Below are 19,162 nucleotides of genomic sequence, written 5' to 3'. Positions count from 1 at the left end.
AGCAAATAAAATATCTTGCTTGCCTTTATCCAGGGCAACTTTGTATTCACCTGAAGGTTTCCGAAAGAGAATTTATAATCTAAATAAAGCCCTTGCTATAAAGAATTTAGGTACAAAGGCTTTTCTTCAATAGTGGCCTTTAGATTCTAAATGTTCTTCCAAGGCAGTGATGGCTAACCTTGGCACCCCAGATGTATTGAAACTACATTTACCATGACGCTTCGGCACTCTGCAGTCTAGTTAAGCATCATAGGAAATGTAGTTCTAAAACATCTGGGGTGCCAATTTTAGCCATCGCTGTCCAAGGGTAATAATCAATTATCATATAACTAAAAATGATTGGATGCGCCAAACCAAATATAAAATATCATATTTGGAAAAAACAGTGCATAAACAAAAAAGAAAAGAAAAAAATCAATCAAAACAATCCCCTCTACCTCAGAGGAGGAAAAAGTAAATTGTGCTTAAGTGTGGTATATAAAAAAAAACAATCAATCATATGCATAAATAACACACACACACACAAATACTTATGCAGTGAAATGTGAAAAAGTCCCAATGTGGCAAAAGTGTACTCTCCACAGAGGTGGTGGAAGCTAACTCCTTCCAATGCAGGTGGTGAATCAGGCAGGACACAAACAAATCTGAATGATGAAAAAAAGAAGGCGGCACCACAATAGTGCAGATCAATGCGATTCATGGAACACATACACATCGTTCAACTGATTCTCCTCTGTGATGTTTTGTATTTGCACTTATATCTGTGTATGTACCGATAGTTCTATTTGCATTTATTTGAGATATTCTAATTGTTTGTATGATATTATTATCAATTTTTGGCCTTCTGTATTATACCATTTTATTTGCATATTATTTAATTTTCATTACGGGTTCATGTTGCATTTTTATTTTTACATTGTATCTTTTTGTAGATTTTGACATTTACGATGAGTAGTTACATATATTGTTACTCTCTTGTTATGCTTCTGGATATTCATTATGTAATGTGAATCTTTAAATTGTATGCAAATAGATGTGGGATTTTTTCCATCCATATATAATTTTACCCGTTATCCAAGAGTCATATGCGAGGGATACCCATATGTTCTTATTTCAATTTGGCTATCTACCTTGTTGTACATGATTTGGCTTTTTTCCAAATTCTCATATTGAAATCTATTTATTTACACATTTGTTCTAGTTGGGGTGTATCGATTTAATCCATCCATGATTGATCTATTTTGGTCCAATCATATCCCTTTCAGTTTTGCCGACAACATGACGATGTATGGGACACTTTGCGCATGTACACTGGGTTTTACTAGATGCCAGTTTTAGTGTTTATAAGTCGTGTTGTTTACAGCTAATGTATACACCTGAAGAAACGGTCATTGACGACCGAGAAACGCGTTGTGTTGCATTGTTTTTATTAAAGCTTATTTTATATACCACAACTTGTATATGTAAGCTGATTTGACACCACGACTTTTACCAAGATTTGATATCTTGTTTTCCTTTTTTACTTCAAATAAGTGATCAATGAGGAATTGAGAGCACTTTTTAGGCTGTTTTTTCGTTATAGCAGCTTCTCATCATAGCAGCTTCCAGGGAGGTGCTTAATTGCCGGAGCGAGGTGACCGAGAGAATAGCTAGCTGGACGGCTATATAAAGTTCCAGAAGGCATTTGTTGCACTTCTCAAGTGCCTAATACTTTGTGAGTATGATGATGATGCTTTCTGCGTATGTGTTCTATTGATCGCATTGATCTGCACTATTGTGGCGCCGCCTTTTTTTCTCATCATTCAGATTAATAATCAAATTATATGTATTTAAAGCGAAAAGTAAAATGAAGCCTTTATATTTATAGGTTACTTGATGGATCCTTTTGCCATATAAGGTTCATACTATGATAGTATGTACATAATAAACAAGAGCTCTCATAATTTGTATGATCTTATGATAACACATTAAATAGACTTGATTTAGGGACTAAAATGTAACTTACCTTTACAGGAATATCCTTTTCCTGGTTTGCTGCTTCAGAGGTGAAGACATAGGAGATCTCTTTATGTGATGTGGTCTGCCTACAGATAGCACATTTGATAGCACTTCTGCGTGTGCCTACACTGTACTGTTCTATAATGATGGCTACACATTCATTACAAAAGCAATGTCCGCAAGTCAGTACAGCCCACTAGAATGGAAGGCAAAAAGAGAAACATAAAATTAATCATTTGTAACCAAATTAAATGTATTACCTGCCAAATTTAATTTAATTTATTAATCCACCTAGTGGTAGTTAAACAAGGGTTTTCTTTACAAAGTGAACAGAGATTACTACACACTCTATGTAACATTTTCAACCATAACTAATTTCATTTATTCTCCCTTGTATTTGTGTGAAATTGCAAAATTCAGTACATGATTAATACATACAAAGGGGTATGCTTTTGGAATTAGCCAAGAATAAATGGCATAAAAAGGCAAGATTACATTTCAATTTGTCTTGACTCATCACAGCTACATCCAACGCAAAAGAAAACATATGAATGAGAGAGGATTTATCAACTGATAATTTATTATATAAGAACTAGTCCTAAAGCCTGTGTACACAGGCCATTTTTTGCAGTACAGCGGTCCCACCCCTTGCTCTCTCTCTATCCCCCCTCTCTTTTGCTCTCTTTTTCTCCCCTCTCTTTTGCTCTCTCTCTCTCCCCCTCTCTTTTGCTCTCTCTCCCCCTCTCTTTTGCTCTCTCTCCCTCTTTTGCGCTCTCTCTTCCCCCCTCTCGTTTGCTCTCTCTCTCTCCTCTCATTTGCTCTCTCTCTCTCCTCTCATTTGCTCCCTCTCTCTCTCCTCTCATTTGCTCTCTCTCCTCTCGTTTGTTGTCTCTCTCCCTCTCTTTTGCGCACTCTCCCCCCTCTCTTGTGCTCTCTCCCCCCTCTCTTGTGCTCTCTCCCCCCTCTCTTGTGCTCTCTCCCCCCTCTCTTTTGTGCTCTCTCCCCCCTCTCTTTTGTGCTCTCTCCTCCCTCTCTTTTGCGCTCTCTCCCCCTCTCTTTTGTGCTCTCTCCCTACTCTCTTTTGTGCTCTCTCCCCCTCTCTTTTGTGCTCTCTCCCCCTCTCTTTTGTGCTCTCTCCCCTCTCTTTTGTGCTCTCTCCCCCTCTCTTTTGTGCTCTCTCCCCCTCTCTTTTGTGCTCTCTCCCCCCTATCTTTTTTGCTCTCTCCCCCCTATCTTTTTTGCTCTCTCCCCCTCTCTTTTGTGCTCTCTCCCCCCTCTCTCTTGTGCTCTCTCCCCCTCTCTTTTGTGCTCTCTCCCCCCTCTCTTTTGTGCTCTCTCCCCTCTCTTTTGTACACTCTCCCCCTCTCTTTTGTGCTCTCTCCCCCCTCTCTTTTGTGCTCTCTCCCCCTCTCTTTTGTGCTCTCTCCCCCCTCTCTTTTGTGCTCTCTCCCCCCTCTCTTTTGTGCTCTCTCCCCCTCTCTTTTGTGCTCTCTCCTCCTAACTTTTGTGCTCTCCCCCCTCTCTTTTGTGCTCTCTTCCCCCTCTCTTTTGTGCTCTCTCCCCTCTCTTTTGTGCTCTCTCCCCCCTCTCTTTAGTGCTCTCTCCCCCCTCTCTTTTGTGCTCTCTCCCCCTCTCTTTTGCTGTCTCTCTCCCTCTCTTTATCCCCCCTCTTCTGCTGCTCTCTCTATCCCCCCTTTTTAGAGCTCTCAGTCTCACTGACTTCAGTCGGCATCTGGCCGCATATGGCCCCGCCCGGGTCACGCCCGACCACTCCTACGCCGCACCCGGCCGGCCACGCCCACTCCACCACATGCGACGCCAGATGCCAGGCGGAGGTACGAAGGCCCGGTGTGTTTGTCCTTGCGCGCAGTCTCTACTGCGCATGACAGCTTCGGACAAACACACTTGGCCTTTTATTATATAGGATATTGTCTGTACAAAATAGGGCTGATATAAAGCACAAAATGTAACATTTTTATTAAGGTTTATGACAAACTCTATGTAGCTGAATCTAATCAGTTGTTGGTGCTTTAACTTTTGTTGCCAATGATGAACAATATTTCCTTGTGAAATAAATCTTTAGCCTGGGAGACACTTTCACTTTTTCTTCAAATGTCTTTATCATACCAACCTTTATTAAGGAAAAAAGTCTAACCAACAACACATCAATTCCAATATCACAAAGGGATAAGCTAGCTGCGACAATTTCCCAAACATATAACCAAGCAGGTCTGGAGTTGAGAAGCATTACATGATCTCTTCAGAAAAAGAGGTGGTTACCCTATTACCCATATGGTACCCTGTTACCACATTTGGAATACAGGTGTTTTAGCACCTTAAAAAAAGATATGTGTAGCAAAATGCTAATCTTCAGAATCAAATCAAGACAAATAAATATAATGGTAAAGCTCCTGAATGAATGCACTTTTTAACCTTTAAGTTTACTATTGTAATTTGTATTTAAACATTTGAAATGAAACACTTTTTTGTGCATTTAAATCCAGCATACTACAGATAATTAGTTATTCACATTATTCTCATTAATATGTTTTAATGATTTTTAATGTTTCTTTGTTTTAGCGGAGCAAAATCAAAAACTATTGGTTATCTAATCAGCCTGGTTTTGAATACCTGCGCTACTCATCCAGAAAACCATACTTCTCAAGACTAGGAAACCAATGAACTTTGGTATAACAGGACACATATTCATGGAAGAATCCCTGTAGCATGTATCTGCTGTCTTAAGCATAGGATAAACCAATGTGTTCTTAGAATGATAGAAAATTACATATTCTAACTTGGTACACTCACAGTTAGAGGAAGAATCTGTGTTTTGTGTTAAATTCTTTATTTCGCCAGATTTTTTTTCTTTTAATTTAAAATAATAAATGAAATAATAATAATCAATGCCACATGCACAATACATGAAAAAGGGCAATCAAACTGTAACGCTTTGCCTGAGGAGGCAACAGATAACTTTACAAAGGGCTTACAGAACCCATAGTTATGATTGCTGGTGTTAAATGGGTAGGAATTTTAAGGCTATTACTGTCAGTTGCTATTGTACGTTTTCTATATTATAAAAAGAGGAATCAGGATTTGTAAAGGTTGATTTTCTATGTTACTATGTAACGCAAGGCTTGCTATAAACAATTTCTAACACATTGTACTGTATGAATTATTTTGTTGAAAATATGTAAACCTTTTAAAGGGACATTCCAGCCAAAATTGGAATCCATGTAGATGCATTTTAGTTTTGAATATAAGCATTTTTGTAATATACATATATTAGCAAAAATGCTTCTAATAAAAATGATGACTGTTTTAAAAGTGTATTTAAGTATGCACCAAGCACCAGCATTTTAAATACAGCACTTTATCAGAGAGCCTAATCTGGTAATGGCTCAATTTGTTAATTGGTGACATAATAGAAGCCCCACTGGCGCTCTGAGCAGCTGCAGTATTTAAAATGCTGGTGCACTGAGAATATCTAGCTATGCTTCACATGCACAGAAAAATGTTAACACTAGAACAGCGATAACTTATTAGAAGCATTTTTGCCAATACATGTATATTGCAAATATGTTTCTATTCAAAGATGTAATTTGTCGATTTACATTTATAAAGGGCTTTTTCAAATGTATTTTATTTATTTTTTAAAATATGATTGCCAAAAAGATTTTAAAACCTAAGAAGTATATTGTGAAAGCACATCCATACTTAAAATAGGCATTAAAACGGGCTCTGTGTCAAAGCTTATGTTTCTCTATCTCAGAAGTTAGTGAAGCAGTTTCATAAAGGTAGTTATGCGCCTTAATTGCAATATATAACAGACAACCAAAAGAAAAATGAGTGGATTAAAAAAAACAAAAAAAACATAACACATTTTATTCATCAGATTTCAAAATAAATCAGTGCATCAATTTCTAAACTAGAGCAAATAGTTAAAGAATAGCTGCATAAGTTCAATAGATTTTACCTGCTTTCCAAGATCCCGAGCACATATTGGGCAAGGTTCTGGATTTACTCCATCCGAAGTTTTATCCTGAGACTGAAGGAAATATTAGTTATACGTTTCATGAATGGTTAAATTATTAACACAGAACATGAAATTATACAATAGTATATTTTGGAATATTTGTAACTTTAAAATAGGACAGTTTGGAGAGGAGATGGAACCAAGTGCAGCCAACAAAATCGTATTTAATTTAGTCAACAATAATAATACAGCTTATACATGTAAGATAAAAGTAGTTTTAATAATTTTTAATACTTTTGTATACATAGTACCCTCAGAAAGCTAGTACAGTACTTTAATCAGAAAGGTAATATTTGTTGTTTTAAAAAATAAATTTGCCTTTTAGAACACAAAAAAAAAACCAACACACCAAAGACACAGGCAGATAAAATTGTCACTTGCAGGCAAGGAAAATTTGTCATTTTTGATCATTTTATTTTTTATATTAATTAAAAAAGATTGAATTTCAGAATAAGTTTGTAGCTTAGAATCTTCCATTTTGTTTTTAATTTAGCTGTGTGCTTGCAAGAGAGTGCTAGACTTGTCTGGGTTTAACTGCCTGAGTCCCTTAAAGCTGTGCAGTTGTCTGTGAGTGCAGTTGAGCGCCAAGGGCTATGAGTTTTGCAGTCATGCAATTTGTACCCAGTCTGGTTTGAGAGTATAGTCCATTTCCAAGTTTTTTATGTGTATAAGGAAATTACAAACGGCCTATGTCACACTTGTTCGTATCTCAGTTTGTTTGTTGGATGCATTGTGTGACTGCAAGTTAGGGACCTTGGGAGGAAGAGACCTTGTTGTGGTCCTAGGTCTATGGCAAATTTGGCCAAAAGCTGTACCTAACTAACATTTTGGTTTTAATCTAGCTGTGTCCATAAAAGAGTGCCAGACTTCCTATGTGATGTATTAATAACTTTGTTTTGTAATCTTCCCTATGGACTTTCCTCCCAGGCTTGGCTGGGATTAACTGCCTGTCAGCCAGATTACGGGTTTTGCGTTATGGCTGGCTCGCTAATTACTTGCAAGTTATTTTCAGTGCTCACCTTTCATAGCGCTGCTATTACTGGTTTGCAAAAACCCGGCTTGTGAGGGCGATATGGTTGCGTTGAGCTCCATATCTCACCCAAACACAAGCTGTGTTTTGATGATTTCCCCATAGACATCAATGGGGAGAGCCAGCTAAAAAAAAAGCCTAACACCTGCGATTGCAGAGCGTAAAGCTCAGTAACGCAGCCCCATTGATGTCTATGGGGAATAAAAATGTATGTTTAAACCTAACACCCTAACATAAACATCATGTCTAAACACCCCTAATCTTCCGCCCCTGACATCGCCGACACCTACATTACACGTATTAACCCCTAATCTGCCGCCCTCAACGTCGCCGCCGCCACTATACTAAAGTTAGTAACCCCTAAACCTCTGGCCTCCCACATCACTAACACTAAATAAATATATTAACCCCTAATGTAACCCTGACCTTAACACCTCTCAACTTTAACATAATTAAAATAATTCTAAATACAACTTACTATTATTAACTAAATAATTCCTAGTTAAAAATAAATACTTACCTGTAAAATAAACCCTAAGCTAGCTACAATATAACTAATAGTTACATTGTATCTATCTTAGGTTTTATTTTTATTTCACAGGTAAGTTTGTATTTATTTTAACCTCTTAAGGACATATGACGGAATTTTTCCGTCATAAAACAATTGAGCAAACTGAAAGCTGTGTCCTTAAAGGGTTAACTAGGTAGACTAGTTAGTAAATAGTTATTCATCCAGACGGCATCTTCTATCTTCATCCATCCGGCGCGGGTCCATCTTCAAGACATCCGGCGCGGAGCATCCTCTTCTTCCGATGGCTGTTGAAGAATGAAGTTTCCCTTTAAATGACATCATCCAAGATGGTGTCCCGTACATTCCGATTGGCTGATAGAATTCTATCAGCCAATAGTAATTAATGCGGAAAAATCCTATTGGCTGTTGCAATCAACCAATAGAATGCAAGCTCAATCCTTTTTTATTTTGATAGAGCTTTTAGATTAGGAGTAATTCCTTTTTATTTTTGATAATTTCTTTTTTTATTTTGTGTAATTTAGTGTTTAATATTTTTTGTACTTTAGATAATTGGATTTTGTTAATTTAATTTATTTTATTTTATTGTAATGTTAGGTTTTATTTTACAGGTAAATTTGTATTTATTTTAACTAGGTAGCTAGTAAATAGTTAATAACTATTTACTAACTAGTCTACCTAGTTAAAATAAATACAAACTTAGCTGTGAAATAAAAATAAAACCTAAGATAGCTACAATATAACTATTAGTTATATTGTAGCTAGCTTAGGGTTTATTTTATAGGTTTTGTATTTAGTTTTAAATAGGAATTAGTTATTAATAGTAAGTTTTATTTAGATTTCTTTTAATTATATTTAAGTTAGGGGGTGTTAGGGTTACGTTAGTGCTAGGGGTTAATAGGTTTATTATAGCGGCAGAGTGGGCGGACGGCAGATTAGGGGTTAATTATATTTAAATAGTGTTTGCAATGCGGGAGGGTGGCATTTTATGGGTTAATAATTTTGTTTTAGTGTTTGTGATGCGGGAGGGCCTCGGTTTAGGGGTTAATAGGTAGTTTATGGGTGTTAGTGTACTTTTTAACACTTTAGTTATGAGTTTTATGCTACAGCTTTGCAACGTAAAACTCATAACTACTGACTTTAGATGGCGGTACAAATCTTGTCAGTATAGGATATACTGCTCACTTTTTAGCCTCACAGCAAAACTCGTAATACCGGCGCTATGGAAGTCCCATTGAAAAAGGACATTTTTTTTTTTAAAAGTGCGGTACTGACGTTGCGTGACGGACAAAAAAGTGTGCGGTACAGCTATACCTACAAGACTTGTAATAGCAGCGGTAGGGAAAAAGCATCGTTATGGGCCATAACAATGCTTTTACACTCATAACGCAAAACTTGTAATCTAGCTGTGAGTCTCTTAAAGCTGTGCAGCTGTCTGTGAGTACTGACAAGCACCCTGGGCTGTGAGTTTTGCAGGGTCATGGGATGTGTACCCAGTCTGGTTTGAGAGTTCAGTGTGTATGTGTGTGTATTATTTGGCATAATTGAATCCATTGTTTCTCAACCACGGTCCTCAAGTACCCCCAACAGGCAAGGTTTTCATTATAGCTAAACCACTGCACAAGGTAAAATGATCAGCTGATGGGTGAGAGCAGGCTATTAACCATGGTTACTGATTCAGCTGATTATTTAACCTGTGGACTGGTTCAGCTATAATGAAACCTGGCCTGTTGGGGGTACTTGAGGACCACGGTTGAGAAACACTAATTTAAACTTATTGCTTTTAGTTTTGACATTTCTTCAAGTAAAATGTACCTATCTTCATACGCAGCAGGTTGCAGCATAAAACAAGACGTATACTTACTATAAATAAATATATTTATGTCAAGAGAACCAGCATCAGTTTAGCAAGAAATGACTTGCCTACTGGAAGATAAAAATTAAAAAGTCAAAGGCCTTCAGGCTGCAGCTTTCTGCTATAAATACTATTTTTTTCTCTTCTAGACATGTTTTATAGAAAAATACATGAGTAAAAAAAGTCTGGTTTTTACTATCTCTGTGACAATGCCACCAATAGAATTACTTACTCCATAGCAAAGTAATCTGTACCATATGTATTCACACACATATCAGTAATTATTTTGGCTATAGTAAGGATGACCATATTGCCGCTTTAAAAAGGGACACATATGGAAAATACATGTGTCAGGGCTGTTTTCAGAAATGTTTTGTATAAGAACCCTGACATATATTTTTCATGTGTGTCCCTTTTTAAAGCGGCAATATGGTCAGCCTAGTTATAGTGGACAGGTTTCAGTCCATAGCACATTAAACAATGTTACACAATGTCTAATATTTTTTGTGTCCACATAATTCCTAATACTTTGACAAGACAAAAACAAAATTTATGCTTACCTGATAAATTCATTTCTCCTGTAGTGTGGTCAGTCCACGGGTCATCATTACTTCTGGGATATTATCTCCTCCCCTACAGGAAGTGCAAGAGGATTCACCCAGCAGAGCTGCTATATAGCTCCTCCCCTCTACGTCACCTCCAGTCATTCGACCAAAGGACCAACGAGAAAGGAGAAGCCCAAGTGTGTAGTGGTGACTGGAGTATAATCCAAAAATTTTTTAGCCTGCCATAAAAAACAGGGCGGGCCGTGGACTGACCACACTACAGGAGAAATTAATTTATCAGGTAAGCATAAATTTTGTTTTCTCCTGTTAAGTGTGGTCAGTCCACGGGTCATCATTACTTCTGGGATACCAATACCAAAGCAAAAGTACACGGATGACGGGAGGGACAGGCAGGCTCTTTATACGGAGGGAACCACTGCCTGAAGAACCTTTCTCCCAAAAACAGCCTCCGAAGAAGCAAAAATGTCAAATTTGTAAAATTTGGAAAAAGTATGAAGAGAAGACCAAGTTGCAGCCTTGCAAATCTGTTCAACAGAAGCCTCATTCTTAAAGGCCCAAGTGGAAGCCACAGCTCTAGTAGAATGAGCTGTAATTCTTTCAGGAGGCTGCTGTCCAGCAGTCTCATAGGCTAATCGTATTATGCTACGAAGCCAAAAAGAGAGAGAGGTAGCCGAAGCTTTTTGACCTCTCCTCTGGCCAGAATAAACGACAAACAGGGAAGACGTTTGACGAAAATCCTTAGTTGCCTGTAGATAAAATTTCAGGGCACGGACTACATCTAGATTGTGTAGCAGACGTTCCTTCTTCGAGGAAGGATTAGGACACAAAGATGGAACAACAATCTCTTGATTGATATTCCTGTTAGTGACCACCTTAAGTAGTAAGTAGGAACCCAGGTTTAGTACGCAGAACTACCTTGTCTGAATGAAAAATCAGATAAGGAGAATCACAATGTAAGGCAGATAACTCAGAGACTCTTCGAGCCGAGGAAATAGCCATTAAAAACAGAACTTTCCAAGATAACAACTTGATATCAATGGAATGAAGGGGTTCAAACGGAACACCCTGTAAAACATTAAGAACTAAGTTCAAACTCCATGGCGGAGCAACAGTTTTAAACACAGGCTTGATCCTAGCTAAAGCCTGACAAAAAGCTTGAACGTCCGGAACTTCTGACAGACGTTTGTGTAAAAAAATGGACAGAGCTGAAATCTGTCCCTTTAAGGAACTAGCGGATAAACCCTTTTCTAAACCTTCTTGTAGAAAAGACAATATCCTTGGAATCCTAACCTTACTCCATGAGTAACTCTTGGATTCGCACCAATATAAGTATTTACGCCATATTTTATGGTAAATCCTTCTGGTAACAGGCTTCCTAGCCTGTATTAAGGTATCAATAACTGGCTCAGAAAACCCACGTTTTGATAAAATCAAGCATTCAATTTCCAAGCAGTCAGCTTCAGAGAAGTTAGATTTTGATGTTTGAATGGACCCTGGATCAGAAGGTCCTGTTTCAGAGGTAGAGACCAAGGCGGACAGGATGACATGTCCAGTAGATCTGCATACCAAGTCCTGCGTGGCCATGCAGGTGCTATTAGAATCACTGATGCTCTCTCCTGTCTGATTCTGGCAATCAATCGAGGAAGCATCGGGAAGGGTGGAAACACATAAGCCATCTTGAAGGTCCAAGGTGCTGTCAGAGCATCTATCAGAACCGCTCCCGGATCCCTGGATCTGGACCCGTATCGAGGAAGCTTGGCGTTCTGACGAGACGCCATGAGATCTATCTCTGGTTTGCCCCAACGTCGAAGTATTTGGGCAAAGACCTCCGGATGAAGTTCCCACTCCCCCGGATGAAAAGTCTGACGACTTAAGAAATCCGCCTCCCAGTTCTCCACTCCCGGGATGTGGATTGCAGACAGGTGGCAAGAGTGAGACTCTGCCCAGCGAATTATCTTTGATACTTCCATCATTGCTAGGGAGCTTCTTGTCCCTCCCTGATGGTTGATGTAAGCTACAGTCGTGATGTTGTCCGACTGAAACCTGATGAACCCCTGAGTTGTTAACTGGGGCCAAGCCAGAAGGGCATTGAGAACTGCTCTCAATTCCAGAATGTTTATTGGAAGGAGACTCTCCTCCTGATTCCATAGTCCCTGAGCCTTCAGAGAATTCCAGACAGCGCCCCAACCTAGTAGGCTGGCGTCTGTTGTTACAATTGTCCAGTCTGGCCTGCTGAATGGCATCCCCCTGGCCAGATGTGGCCGATAAAGCCACCATAGAAGAGAATTTCTGGTCTCTTGATTCAGATTCAGAGTGGGGGACAAATCTGAGTAATCCCCATTCCACTGACTTAGCATGCACAATTGCAGCGGTCCGAGATGTAGGCGTGCAAAGGGGACTATGTCCATTGCCGCTACCATTAATCCGATCACCTCCATGCATTGAGCTACTGACGGGTGTTGAATGGAATGAAGGACACGGCATGCATTTTGAAGCTTTGTTAACCTGTCTTCTGTCAGGTAAATCTTCATTTCTACAGAATCTATCAGAGTCCCCAAGAAGGGAACTCTTGTGAGTGGAAAGAGAGAACTCTTCTTTTCGTTCACCTTCCATCCATGCGACCTTAGAAATGCCAGTACTAACTCTGTATGAGACTTGGCAGTTTGAAAGCTTGAAGCTTGTATCAGAATGTCGTCTAGGTACGGAGCTACCGAAATTCCTCGCGGTCTTAGTACCGCCAGAAGAGTACCCAGAACCTTTGTGAAGATTCTTGGAGCCGTAGCCAATCCGAATGGAAGAGCTACAAACTGGTAATGCCTGTCTAGAAAGGCAAACCTTAGATACCGGTAATGATTTCTGTGAATCGGTATGTGAAGGTAAGCATCCTTTAAATCCACTGTGGTCATGTACTGACCCTCTTGGATCATGGTCAAAATTGTTCGAATAGTTTCCATCTTGAACGATGGAACTCTTAGGAATTTGTTTAGGATCTTTAAATCCAAGATTGGCCTGAAAGTTCCCTCTTTCTTGGGAACTACAAACAGATTTGAGTAAAACCCTTGTCCTTGTTCCGACCGCGGAACTGGATGGATCACTCCCATTAATAAAAGATCTTGTACGCAGCGAAGAAACGCTTCCTTCTTTGTTTGGTTTGTTGACAACCTTGACAGATGAAATCTCCCTCTTGGGGGAGAGGATTTGAAGTCCAGAAGGTATCCCTGAGATATGATCTCTAACGCCCAGGGATCCTGAACATCTCTTGCCCAAGCCTGGGCGAAGAGAGAAAGTCTGCCCCCCACTAGATCCGGTCCCGGATCGGGGGCCCTCGATTCATGCTGTCTTAGGGGCAGCAGCAGGTTTCCTGGCCTGCTTGCCCTTGTTCCAGGACTGGTTAGGTTTCCAGCCTTGTCTGTAGCGAGCAACAGCTCCTTCCTGTTTTGGTGCAGAGGAAGTTGATGCTGCTCCTGCTTTGAAATTACGAAAGGAACGAAAATTAGACTGTCTAGCCTTAGCTTTGGCTTTGTCCTGAGGCAAGGCATGGCCTTTACCTCCTGTAATGTCAGCGATAATCTCTTTCAACCCGGGCCCGAATAAGGTCTGCCCTTTGAAAGGTATATTAAGCAATTTAGATTTAGAAGTAACATCAGCTGACCAGGATTTTAGCCACAGTGCTCTGCGTGCCTGAATGGCGAATCCGGAATTCTTTGCCGTAAGTTTAGTTAAATGTACTACGGCATCTGAAATAAATGAGTTAGCTAACTTAAGGGCTTTAAGTTTGTGTGTAATCTCATCTAGTGTAGATGATTCAAGTGTCTCTTCCAGAGACTCAAACCAAAATGCTGCTGCAGCCGTGACAGGCGCAATACATGCAAGAGGTTGCAATATAAAACCTTGTTGAACAAACATTTTCTTAAGGTAACCCTCTAATTTTTTATCCATTGGATCTGAAAAAGCACAGCTATCCTCCACCGGGATAGTGGTATGCTTAGCTAAAGTAGAAACTGCTCCCTCCACCTTAGGGACCGTTTGCCATAAGTCCCGTGTGGTGGCGTCTATTGGAAACATTTTTCTAAATATCGGAGGGGGTGAGAACGGCACACCGGGTCTATCCCACTCCTTAGTAACAATTTCAGTAAGTCTCTTAGGTATAGGAAAAACATCAGTACTCGCCGGTACCGCAAAATATCTATCCAACCTACACATTTTCTCTGGTATTGCAACTGTGTTACAATCATTCAGAGCCGCTAATACCTCCCCTAGTAATACACGGAGGTTTTCCAGCTTAAATTTAAAATTAGAAATATCTGAATCCAGTCTGTTTGGATCAGAACCGTCACCCACAGAATGAAGTTCTCCGTCCTCATGTTCTGCCACCTGTGACGCAGTGTCTGACCTGGCCCTAATATTATCAGCGCACTCTGTTCTCACCCCAGAGTGATCACGCTTACCTCTCAGTTCTGGTAATTTAGCCAAAACTTCAGTCATAACAGTAGCCATATCCTGTAATGTGATTTGTAATGGCAGCCCAGATGTACTCGGCGCTACAATATCACGCACCTCCCGAGCGGGAGATGCAGGTACTGACACGTGAGGCGAGTTAGTCGGCATAACTCTCCCCTCGTTGTTTGGTGAAATATGTTCAATTTGTACAGATTGACTTTTATTTAAAGTAGCATCAATACAGTTAGTACATAAATTTCTATTGGGCTCCACTTTGGCATTAGCACATATAGCACATGTATCTTCCTCTGAATCAGACATGTTTAACACACTAGCAATTAACTAGCAACTTGGAAATGCTTTTCAAGTAATTTACAATAATATGAAAACGAACTGTGCCTATAAGAAGCACAGAAAAAATTATGACAGTTGAAATAAATAAATTATAGCATCAAATCTTTGTAAGAAATATACAATTTTAGCAAAGGATTGTTCCCATTAGCAAAGGATAACTAACCCTGACAGCAGAAAAAATACACAAATAAACGTTTTTTATCACAGTCAACTACAATCTTCACAGCTCTGCTGTGAGTGATTACCTCCCTCAAAACAAGCTTTGAAGATCCCTGAGATCTGTAGAGATGAACCGGATCATGCAGGAAGAAAATGAACCTCTGACTGAGTTTTTTGATGCGTAGTAAAAGCGCCAAAAATGGCCCCTCCCCCTCACACATAACAGTGAGAGAGATCAGTAAACTGCTTAAATTTAAACAAAACTATTGCCAAGTGGAAAAAACAGTGCCCAAAACATTTTTTCACCCAGTACCTCAGAGAAATAAACGATTTTACATGCCAGCAAAAAACGTTTAACCTCAATAAATTAATTGTTATTTAAAAACCTATTGCAAGTCCCTGCAAATTAGGTTAAGTCTATGCATACAGTATAAATCCAGTGAAGTACCATTCCCCAGAATACTGAAGTGTAAAATATACATACATGACAGCCTGATACCAGATACATCTACTGTATTTAAGGCTGAGTTTACATTATAACGGTATGGCAGGATTTTCTCATCAATTCCATGTCAGAAAATAATAAACTGCTACATACCTCTTTGCAGATTAATCTGCCCGCTGTCCCCTGATCTGAAGTTTACCTCTCCTCAGATGGCCGAGAAACAGCAATATGATCTTAACTACTCCGGCTAAAATCATAGAAAAAACTCAGGTAGATTCTTCTTCAAATTCTACCAGAGAATGAATAACACACTCCGGTGCTATTATAAAATAACTTTTGATTGAAGGTAATAAACTAATTAAAATCACCACAGTCCTCTCACACATCCTATCTATTCGTTGGGTGCAAGAGAATGACTGGAGGTGACGTAGAGGGGAGGAGCTATATAGCAGCTCTGCTGGGTGAATCCTCTTGCACTTCCTGTAGGGGAGGAGATAATATCCCAGAAGTAATGATGACCCATGGACTGACCACACTTAACAGGAGAAATAAACCATATATACATAAGATACCTTTTCCAAATTTGTAAGATAGAGGAGCTGCCCTAGCTTCTTTTGTAACTGCGACTTGGCGACTGCTTTGTCATTTAGTAGCTTTACACGGTTTTGTTCCACCTGTAAAATAATAAAAAAAAATATATACTGTAAAGTAAATAGCCTTTTGATTTTGTTTAATAAATGGACTGTAAGCATAACACATAAGGTGCTTTTATCAATGAGAACAAAATCAGTTCCAACATAATTCCAGTATAAATAAATATTCTTTTTAAATATATATTTATAATAATTTAATGGTGTGATTATATGGCTACATCAAACAAAAAATACAACATATCTATCTACATATACCATATAATGTGTGTGTGTGTAAACTTGCCAACGCATCAAGAGACTGCTGCAAGTTAGTCCAAGCATTGTATGTAAATATTTAGGGTGCATACCAGTCATTAATACAGTGTATTCTTAGTCTTCAAGGCTGAAACACTTATAAAATGCAAACATCACTGTCAGATTTGGCAGTGGCTAATCTTTAACATGTAGTAGAACTTCTAGAGTGGGACATAATTATGGACTTTATTTAAGGAAGCCGCACTTATCAAGTGATACGTAATGGACTACTATTGCTTGCAACCAAACAGTTTAGAACTTTACTTAGGAATTTGGATCTTTCTGAGATTAAATGGATAAGAAATCCAAATTTTTATCTTTCAAGTTTCAGATAGAGCATGCAGTTTTACGCAACTTTCTAATCGACTTCTATAAACAATTTTACGTATGCTTTGAAGCCAGGCCAATTTCTGGAGCACTATATGGCAGCAGTTTTGCAAGAGCACTAGATGGCAGCCATATTTTTTATGCTATGCAATGCTCCAAATGCCTACCTAGGTATCTTTTCAACACAGAATATAATGGAAACAAAGCAAATTTGATAATAGAACTACATTTTAATTTAAAAAAAATTAAAATTGTATGCTCGGTCTGAATCATAAATGAATGTTTTTGGGTTTCATATCCCTTTAAATATGACCAGTCAGATGGATAAACATCTACCTAAGGACACTAATAAAGAAACACATGAACAAAACCCATAAGTTACTTTAGCTTGTACTGATCAAGATAAAGCACAGAGTTTATTTACTTGTGTTAGACACTACATGGATTTATAGATTCTTTCAACTAATTTTCTGTTCCTCCACAAACAAAAATCATAATTTATGTAAGAATTACCTGATAAATTAATTTATTTCATATTAGCAAGAGTCCATGAGCTAGTGACGTATGGGATATACATTCCTACCAGGAGGGGCAAAGTTTCCCAAACCTCAAAATGCCTATAAATACACCCCCCACCACACCCACAAATCAGTTTAACGAATAGCCAAGAAGTGGGGTGAAAAAGAAAGGAGTAAAAAGCATCAACAAAGGAACTTGGAAATAATTGTGCTTTATACAAAAAAATCATAACCACCATAAAAAGGGTGGGCTTCATGGACTCTTAAAAAATTAATTTATCAGGTAAGTTCTTACATAAAAGCAAATTTATGGTTACCTGATAAATTGATTTCTTCTATGATACGACGAGTCCACAGATTCATCCTTTACTTGTGGGATTTATCCTCCTGCTAACAGGAAGTGGCAAAGAGCACCACAGCAGAGCTGTCTATATAGCTCCTCCCTTGAATCCAACCCCCAGTCATTCGACCAAAGGTATAGGAAGAAAAAGGAGAAACTAAAAGGTGCAGAGGTGACTGAAGTTTTAAACCAAAAAATATAATTGGACTCGTCGTATCATAGAAGAAATCAATTTATCAGGTAAGCATAAATTTCCTTTTCTTCTATAAGATACGACGAGTCCACGGATTCATCCTTTACTTGTGGGATACAATACCAAAGCTACAGGACACGGATGAACGGGATGGACAAGACAGATACCTAAACAGAAGGCACCATTGCTTGAAGAACTTTTCTCCCAAAAATAGCCTCAGAAGAAGCAAAAGTATCAAATTTGTAAAATTTGTAAAAGGTATGAAGAGAAGACCAAGTCGCAGACTTACAAATCTGTTCAACAGAAGCATAATTTTTAAAAGCCCATGTGGAAGCCACAGCTCTAGTAGAATGAGCTGTAATCTTTTCAGGAGGCTGCTGTCCAGCACTCTCGTATGCCAAACGGATGATGCTTTTCAGCCAAAAAGAAAGAGAGGTAACCGTAGCTTTTTGACCTCTACGCTTTCCAGAATAGACAACAAACAGAGAAGATGTTTGACGGAAATCCTTGGTCGCTTGCAAGTAAAACTTCAAAGCACGAACCACGTCCAAGTTATGTAACAGACGCTCCTTCTTAGAAGAAGGGTAAGGACACAGAGAAGGAACAACAATTTACTGATTAATATTCTTATTTAAAACAACCTTAGGAAAGAATCCAGGTTTAGTACGCAAAACCACCTTATCAGAATGGAATATAAGATAAGGTGAGTCGCATTGTAACGCAGATAGCTCAGAAACTCTTTGAGCAGAAGAGATAGCAACTAAAAACAGAACTTTCCAAGATAGAAGTTTAATATCTATGGAATGCATGGGTTCAAACGGAACCCCTTGAAGAACATTAAAGGGACAGTCTACACCAGAATTTTTATTGTTTTAAAAGATAGATAATCCCTTTATTACCCATTTCCCAGTTTTGCATAACCAACACAGTTATAATAATATACTTTTAACCTCTGTGATTATCTTGTATCTAAACCTCTGCAAACTGCCCCTTTTTTCAGTTCTTTTGACAGATTGCAGTCTAGCCAATCAGTACCAGGTCCCAGATTACTTCACGTGCACGAGCACGGTGTTATCTATATGAAATATGTGAACTAACACCCTCTAGTGATGAAAAACTGTTAAAAGGCAATCTGAAAGAGGTGGGCTTCAAGGTCTAAGAAATTAGCATATGAACCTCCTAGGTTAAGCTTTCAACTAAGAATACCAAGAGAACAAAGCAAAATTGGTGATAAAAGTAAATTGGAAAATTGTTTAAAATTACATGCTCTATCTGAATCATGAAAGTTTATTTTGGCCTAGACTGTCCCTTTAAGAACTAAATTCAAACTCCATGGCGGAGCAACAGGTTTAAACACAGGCTTAATTCTAACCAAAGCCTGACAAAACGACTGAACGTCTGGGACATCTGACAGACGCTTGT

General features: G+C 38.8%; 1 protein-coding gene across 1 annotated transcript in view; it reads right to left on the bottom strand.

Moving 5' to 3' along the window:
• The window catches only part of LOC128657432 (E3 ubiquitin-protein ligase SHPRH-like), a 179,049-nt gene that overhangs the window by 130,246 nt on the left and 29,641 nt on the right, over positions 1-19,162 (bottom strand). Inside the window, exons 2-4 of the mRNA XM_053711784.1 lie at positions 15,988-16,089; positions 5,978-6,049; positions 2,006-2,194 (exon numbers count right to left, since the gene is read on the bottom strand). Coding sequence (XP_053567759.1) covers positions 2,006-2,194; positions 5,978-6,049; positions 15,988-16,089 — 363 coding nt within the window. The remainder of the gene's footprint in view (positions 1-2,005; positions 2,195-5,977; positions 6,050-15,987; positions 16,090-19,162) is intronic.

This window comes from Bombina bombina, chromosome 4 (assembly GCF_027579735.1).
Source record: "Bombina bombina isolate aBomBom1 chromosome 4, aBomBom1.pri, whole genome shotgun sequence".
Classification (NCBI taxonomy): domain Eukaryota; kingdom Metazoa; phylum Chordata; class Amphibia; order Anura; family Bombinatoridae; genus Bombina; species Bombina bombina.
Note: the sequence above shows the minus strand (reverse complement) of the source record. Positions and strands in the feature narration are given on the sequence as shown.